The sequence below is a fragment of the Sinocyclocheilus anshuiensis genome, unplaced genomic scaffold (assembly GCF_001515605.1).
Source record: "Sinocyclocheilus anshuiensis isolate Anshui unplaced genomic scaffold, SAMN03320099.WGS_v1.1 scaffold543, whole genome shotgun sequence".
NCBI lineage: Eukaryota > Metazoa > Chordata > Actinopteri > Cypriniformes > Cyprinidae > Sinocyclocheilus > Sinocyclocheilus anshuiensis.
Genome location: NW_015552590.1, coordinates 431,177 through 439,238, shown reverse-complemented (window position 1 = coordinate 439,238; position 8,062 = coordinate 431,177). Strand labels below are relative to the sequence as shown.

Here is an 8,062-nt window from a genome sequence, read left to right as displayed (position 1 = left end):
ATATATATGTGTGTGTGTGTGTGTATATATATATATATATATATATATATATATATATATATATTATACAAACAATCATTAGTCAAAATATTATATATATAATTAAAATATAAAAAAAATGTTTGTGTGTGTGTAAAATTAAAATATTATGCAATATTAGTATTATTACTATTATTATTGACTTGATTTGTAACATTTTTACAATATATAATAAAATATCTGTACGTAGTTTGTACAGTTATTTTATCCATTATTTATGGATTTATTGCTGCCTCTCACCAGCTGTCCCATTTGAGGGCTTCCTCCCATCTGTGTGCTTTCCTCGCAGGCTGATGAAGAGCCTTCCACCTGTGACAAGGTTTTCTTGGTAGACTGCATCTTGGCCTGAGGCTTGCTTTGAAGCAGCTGTCGTACAAGCGAAGACAACAGACAGGAGTTTCAGAAGGAAATGCATCGCCAGTTTTTATGACTCATGCTGGAAGGTAACAAATCTCTTTATATACTTTATTGGCTGACATTATAAAAAAAGCATGATTGACATCTCTAAAGTAAAACCAATTCAATAACAATTTCCAGTTGGATAAATCTCAAGAAACCATATATATGTATATATAGGGTGAATGTTTTTGTGACCTCTGACCTTAGTGATGGTGCCCACGGCCTTGGTCCTGCCCTCTCTGAAGACGAGTCTCTGGTCCGTGTGAAAGTACTCGGGGGTCTTGATGAAGCGGAAGTGTACAGTGGCTTTGTCCCCCGTCCGTAAACAGTCTTTGTTCATGCCGATGATGGTGGCTGTCTGTCTGATACTGCCACAGTGAACTATGATACAATATCTTTTTAGATACAATTTTTATTTAAATTACATATTTTTTATACCTCTCCTTCAGTAAAACAAAAGCATTGATATTAGAAGCCAATATTGGGAGCACATAATATAAGGGTTAATTTCCCCAAAATCAAACAGGGAATTCATTTCTTTATGTATATGTATATTACATTTCATTAAGGTAAAACAGAGTAGATTTATACTATAATATTGGGTAACAACAATATTATAAAACACAAAATAACAATGTAAAAAATATAGTAAACTGAAACAAAATCATCTGCCTAAATGTGTGTATCCCCCCGTAATGTTAAATGTATCTTTTTAAATACTTTTTCTTCAGTACAACAACAGCAGTTTTCCCAATACAAACATTCAATTATCATTTTTGATACCCAATTTTATAAAGGTAAACCTGAAGATTTGATACCTGATACTTATTATACTGGTTATAACATATATTATTGTTGACATATTTAAGTAAAATGTGTTATTTATATATTACATAGTTATTTAATATTTAGATATTTGGATTTATAAATAAATAAAATGCTAAATAAATATTTGCTGCATTAAAAATTAAAATATCTTATTTTGGATGTTTTTGTTTATTTTTTATTTCAATAGTTTATATGTTCAATATATATCATACAACAAGCAAATGTTTTAAATATCACAAGAAAAATAATTGTAAATCTTTTTTTTATGTTTAATATAGATTACATAAAAAAAATCTAATATTTATTTTGAATCTTTTGATTAAATATTTTAAACTACATACAAAAAGTTACGTTTCAATATCATAAGAATAAAAAATTCAGTCAAATATTTATGCTAATCTTTTTTTATTAAATGTTTAACAGACTATATTAAAAATAATGTTAAGTAGGCCTATTTAATATCATGAGTAACAAAAATTCAGTCAAAATATTTAACATTTCTCTTGCCTACTCACCCATAGCTTGGTATCTCGGCGATATCGTCGTTGGATGGTGCAGTACGAGAATCTCTGCCTCAAACTCCCAGCATGCCTGTGGGTTGAGGCGGGGCGACACCATCACCATCCCCTTCCTGATCGACGAACGCTTGATCTTCTTCAGAGCGAATGAGGCTGTCTGCCCGCCGCGCACTTCTTTAACAGCCATGCGCTTGCGGTGGATGGATTTGATGGTGATGGGGATGAAGACGCCCAGAGGATCCGGACCGAGGAGCAGCGTGTCATTCAGCCGTATTAATCCACGTAAAGTAGTCCCTGATACTACGGTACCTACACCCTGAGGAACATACGAGAGGTTTAAACGATTGGGAAAGAGGTAGACAGAAGTACAAATACAGTATGTGTCGTACCGGCACTGAATACGTGTCGTCAATCTGAAACTCTGGCGGCTCATCGTCTTTAAATGTCGTTCTGGGAGACAGCAAGTTCAGGAACATTTTCAACAAGTCCATGTTTTCACCCGTCACATTTGAGATCTGGAAAATCGGACACATCCTACACACAAAAATAATGTTTTGGTTTAATTTGCTCTCATTACTACAGATGATATTAATACCTTGTTTGAGGTTTACGCTTACAAAGGTTCTTTGGGCAAAAAGGCACCTTGATTTCCAACGTTTTTTTCACGTAAACAATTTACCTGTAGTCACAGGAGTGACTAAAAATTCAACTTTTACAGTTTTTGTGTGGTTGGTAAGATTTTTTATGGCATTCTAGGCCAAAAAAATTGAGTGGCCCAAGTCAAAAAAGTGCGAGGCTCATCTTAAGTGTAAGTTTATGTAAAGTTTCAGTAAAATTACCTTTCTGAGCTGAAGTTTGAGGCTGTAACAATGACATAATCCTTGTTTTGCACCAAAACTGGAATTTTTCTGCATCCTGGAGACTTGAGTAACCTTTGTAATAACTTTAGCGTCTCTGCAACACGAAACCACACAGAATTTGTCTATAAAAAAAACATACACTGTAGGCATTTGCGGGATATTGTTGATTAAACCAGGAAATAATTTTAACTTTAATTTCGTTACATCTTATAACTTCCAAACTCAAAAAACCCAATAACATTTGCACAATATGCGCAAGGATACCAGGAAGTATTCTTGCATATATTACACAAACATGCAGGAATTACACCATTAGTGTGTAAGTTCATCCACACAGAGAAGTCATAGAATATTACACTCAAATTACAAAAATAAACCTTAAAAAAAAAAAATAAATTGTAGATTTATACCAGCGTTTCCCAATCCCAGTCCTCGTGCCCCCCTGCTCTGCACATTTCGTATGTCTCTCTTATCACGTACGGCGTTTGTTCTATTCGAAAGTAAGTGCCCTGCGAAGTGGACATCACCGGATATTCCGCCATGATTCCAGTTCGAAATGAGTGTACTGTATATGTTCCATTTAAAGGGCATTAAAGTGTGCGAGACGTGAATTTAAATTGTATTTATTTACAGAGGTATATGATGTCACACTCGTCTGTGTGTGAAGACACTGCAGGCAGTGGCGCAGCGCAAATCCATGAATGAATGTTCCAAAGAGAAGAAAACTTTTTTTCTTCGGATTTCCCCTGCTCAGGGAATAGGGAGCAATGAACACTGTATAGGGATCATATCAATCGGAACACAGTTCATGCACATTGCTCTTTTCTAACAAGCTGGTTATCTGAATCAGGTGTGTTAACTAAGCGAGACATGCAAAATATGCAGAGCGAGGACTGGGATTGGGAACCGCTGATTTATACTATCATATTGGTTATAGTATAAAATGTGTAAAAACAAAAGCATTAAAATAAAAAAACACAACATCTGCAAAAATTTGTGGGCACCTGGTATCTTACAAAATTTCTATTCTATATATAAAAAATTATTTTTTATAGTTTTTTTTAAACTTCTGTAGTAAAATTAGTCACATTACCTTGTAAGATGTTAGCGGGACACATGTCTATCTTTGTTACAACTACAAAAACAGGAACGTTGAGGGCCAGAGCGAGACCGAGGTGCTCTTTAGTCATGCCAATGATTCCTGCATTACTTCCCACCTTTGCGATACAGAAAAAGACAGAATTCATAAAACTTGAAACTGCCGAGTGCATACACCTGTGGCACACCTACTCCCTCTCACCATTAGCATGCAGAAATCCGGCAGGTGACCAGTCATGCCAAATATGGTGGTCTTCAGGTACTTCTCGTGGCCCGCCAAGTCGATGAAAGTGATGACCTTCGATGACCTCTCGCATATTTTGGTCCAGTCCAGGCTGCCTCCATGGCTGTCCGGTTTGTTGACCACCTGCCCCTCCTGGTCGAAACCCAGGATGTCATTACCGACGCTACTCGTCCGGCCGCTCTCCATCTCGTGTTTGTGGCGGAATAGCTTCTGGCGGGCGAATCCACGACCGTTGTCAAGTTCACCATGGGTTAGGACACCCAAAAGTGTGCTTTTACCAGCGTCTACATTACCTACGACTGCCACTCTGAAAAAATCAATGATTTTAAGCAAAAAATGTATAATTAATAAATAACATAATTTCTTTGTAAAACATCTCCTAACCTGACTTCCAGGAAGTCTGCCTCTCCCACTCGACGACGGATGAGATAATCGCGGAGATGTCCTGCTGTTTCTGTCCTCTCTCTCAGCAGAATCAGGTCAGCATCAACCTGTTCACAAAGTGACTGCACTGTAGTGACAGATGCTTCCATATCCCGCTCATCCAGACCATAATCACCACCGTCTGAGAGACAGAGACACCAAGAATTTATCAACACTTCTTAATAGGACATTTACGTCTGGGAAAGTCAAAATCAGTTTCTGAAATTATGGCAAAAAAGGCTTGAAAATACAATAATAAATATGACAGATGGGCAAAAGTACAAAATCTGGTCAAAACAAGACACATTAACAACCTTTGACCTTAGAGGTCACAAGGTCGCTATTGCATGGTGTCTTTTGCTAAAGAAGTGTTTTTGTCTATTAAATAAAAATGTTCAAAAGTTTTGTAAAAATGTTTTTAATGTTTTTGAAAGAAATCCCTCATGCTTACCAAGGTTGCATTTATTTAATATAGTAAAAATAGTCTCACCTGTTCCCATTCCGACCACATAGATGGTTTCTCCGCATCCTTCCTCTATTCGTTCTCGCAGCTGCTTTTGTAAACACTCATATTGCTCTCCTGTAGGGCTGACCAGTGCAAACTGACGACAGTTAACAACAATAATAAAAGTACTGTTAAATGTACTTATAGAAGAAAAACTAGATATTTGTTGAACATGTATTTTAATATATTAAAACGTCAAAATTTTGGTATGCATTCCATATATTTAATATCTCTTTACAGTGACCCCAAAAAGAATTTGGACACTTTGGAAGTGTATGAATGCCATTAAACTGGATTACAAAATATTACATCTATTCTATTTTAGTTTTAATGATAGCACAAGCACGCTTTTCAAACTTGTTTTTTTTTTTTGCAAAACGTTTGTTTTAAATGATTAAAACAAAAATCTATTTAAATAAAATGAATTTCACTGCTTTAGACAGCAGGCTATGACTAACTCTATTGAAGATACTAATATACTGGTATGCATTCCATATATTCATTTATATACAGTGACTTCAAAACTTATTTGGAATGAATGAATGAATAACTTTTATAAAAAGTAGTTTGGTTAGTTTTTAATTATTAAAATTATTTAAATAAAATGAATTCTACTGCTTTAGAAAGCAAGTTATAACAACTTTTCTGAACCATTTTTGCAAGTAAACCTATTTTCAAACAGTCTATCTGTAATTTAATAATTCCATTTTATTTAATTAAATGTAAGAATTTATTTTTATTATTATAAACTCTAAAAACATAAAACATCCATAAAAACGTTAAGCTTGAAAACTGGCAAATTAAATTTAAAATAAATTTAATAATTAAAAAAAAATCTTTAAAATACATTTGGTTTGATATTTTATAATTCTAAATATAATCAAATCTAATGAATACTTTTAAGTGTGACTTAAGAGTGTCAACATAATTTTTGGTCACTTACAAATCAGTATTTGTAGCAACTGTGCTGTTTCATGTTGCACTTTTTATTGCAGTTTTACATGCATTAAAAGTGCAACAACCTTATCAATCACAATGTTACTCATGGTCAGGTTTGATCGCACACATGCACATGAGTCTGGGGTCAGTACAGTTGAGTACAGTACAGAGTTGTTGCAGTGCCAGCTGGCGTTCACATGCACAGCCAACGTGTCACTCGCGTCACTTTGCTTTGAATTCAAAGTTGTTAAATGTGTTTAAACACCACGCATTTATCAAATAAACTCTTGTAATGGTTCATGCACACAGAAAAGTGTTCAAACGAACGCTTAGGCCTGAGAGCCACCTTGCTGGTGAGGTCTAAATGATCCTCGGCTTCCCCGTTCTGGTTGTCGCCGGCGTCGCTGCGCTCAGCGCTGGGCGAATCCTCCGCGCAGCCCGGGTCAGGAGCGAACATACATGCCGGCACAACCGACTCCACCGCCGGGCTTAAGCTGCTCTCCATCGCCGCCATGTGCTCCTCCAGCCTGCTTCTGGAAAAGAGATTGATCCAGTGAAGTTTAGTTTTTCGGTTCTAAAACCAGAGTAAGTTTCGTTTCAACTCTCAACTAGTTTCATGCACTTTTTGTATGAGGAATAAGGGGCCTCTGGGAGACACGCCTACTCGTGAATAATTAATTAGTTATTTGCAAGTAATTTATGCATTTTAAACGAGCTCTGGAGAGAGACACCTACTCGTGAATAATTAACAATGCAAGTCTGAAAAACTAATTATACATGAAAAGAAAAGAAAGTTAGATGTAATGTGCTTATCTCTCAACTCGTACTCGTGTAGACGCCGGAATAGGACATCCATCAAGACACGCCTACTTGGTAATAATTAATTCATATTATTACATAAAAGTGCAAGCAGGCAAGTCTGAACAAGTCTCTCTAGAAGCCATAAATTAACATTTTTAAATGTTATATATGATTGCGATATGTATCGATAGACATATAATCAAGACAAGAGATTGGAATAACAAGCATATTATAAGTAGCAAATTAATTTATTTTTGTTTTTCCCCCTTCTTCTTTTTGTATAAACACTACCATTGAAAAAGGCCTCTAGGAGGTTCTGGAGAGTATTAACACTAGGTGGCAGTGTTGTGCCGTGGATTGGAAGTATTTCTGTACAACATATTCGGTATAATATAATAATGTAATGTAAATGTATAAAGTTACATGAACTATTATTTTATCAGCATATGTATATAGTGTTTATAAATTATACCTTAATATACTTAAAAGGTATTTATTTAATATATAAGGTAAAGTTACTGCACTGGAAGTATCTTGGCACATATAATACTTTTTATTTGTTTATATTTTTATATTTGTTTATATATTGTTTATATGTTTATATTTGACTTTTTAGATTGTTAATTAATTCACAAACTATTATTTTATCAACTGTATAAACTATTAACTATCATATATAACTAAATAAACTAATATTTTAATAGAATATAATCAATTTCTTTTAATACAGTAAGTTTCATTGCACTAACGTTACATTTATACATTTATATATTTTATATACACATATTTATATATATATATATATATATAAATAAAATAAAATAAAAAAATAAAAACAACCTTTTGGGTTATGAGTCCGACTCTCTAACCATTAGGCCACGACTTCCCCACGACTTAAACACAAGTAAGGGCAGTTTTTTTTTTTCGTATATGATGTTGAAATCCTTGTGGGAATTTCAGAAATATATATTAGAAAATAAAGGCGTCAAGCTTGAACAAATTTATAAACACCTAGCTTATTACAATTAATGTATCGTAATGAACAACAGCCTAATCAACCAAAGTAGTATAACCTTTTAAGTAAAACTGAACAACATATTAAACAACATATTTTAAATATCGCAATGCTTAATAATAGTTGACCAACGTTTGTACATTGCAGATGTTAAAAATGTTTTTCAAAATATTGTAATTTTCCAAATATTACAATTATAAATACATAAATATTTAAAATATAACCATGTGTAGGCCTACTGCAATATAAAGTACATTAAAAACCCACTAAAAGTGTAATCGTTTTGTTATATTCTTACACAAAGTAGACATAAAATATACTTTAAGTAAGGGTAACATAAGTATGTTTTCTGTAAATACACTAAAAAGTCACTAAAAGTATGCTTGTGTTTAG

General features: G+C 34.0%; 1 protein-coding gene and 1 long non-coding RNA gene across 3 annotated transcripts in view; one reads left to right on the top strand and one right to left on the bottom strand.

Annotated features, from left to right (window-relative positions):
* The window catches only part of LOC107665522 (GTP-binding protein 1-like), a 9,577-nt gene extending 2,898 nt beyond the window's left edge, over positions 1-6,679 (bottom strand). Inside the window, exons 1-11 of one of the 2 annotated variants that reach the window (XM_016456432.1) lie at positions 6,675-6,679; positions 6,200-6,386; positions 4,900-5,011; positions 4,371-4,551; positions 3,945-4,293; positions 3,738-3,861; positions 2,624-2,738; positions 2,174-2,318; positions 1,782-2,100; positions 641-819; positions 280-405 (exon numbers count right to left, since the gene is read on the bottom strand). In XM_016456432.1, coding sequence (XP_016311918.1) covers positions 280-405; positions 641-819; positions 1,782-2,100; positions 2,174-2,318; positions 2,624-2,738; positions 3,738-3,861; positions 3,945-4,293; positions 4,371-4,551; positions 4,900-5,011; positions 6,200-6,367 — 1,818 coding nt within the window. In that variant the 5' untranslated portion in view covers positions 6,368-6,386; positions 6,675-6,679. Of the gene's footprint in view, positions 1-279; positions 406-640; positions 820-1,781; positions 2,101-2,173; positions 2,319-2,623; positions 2,739-3,737; positions 3,862-3,944; positions 4,294-4,370; positions 4,552-4,899; positions 5,012-6,199; positions 6,387-6,475; positions 6,505-6,674 lie in introns of those variants that run through there. The other variant, XM_016456431.1, reaches the window with a different exon arrangement.
* Positions 396-1,860, top strand: LOC107665523 (uncharacterized). The gene is made up of 3 exons (XR_001631560.1): positions 396-482; positions 646-735; positions 1,788-1,860. It is a non-coding gene; the product is annotated as an uncharacterized LOC107665523 (long non-coding RNA).
* Positions 6,680-8,062: the final 1,383 nt, after the last annotated feature.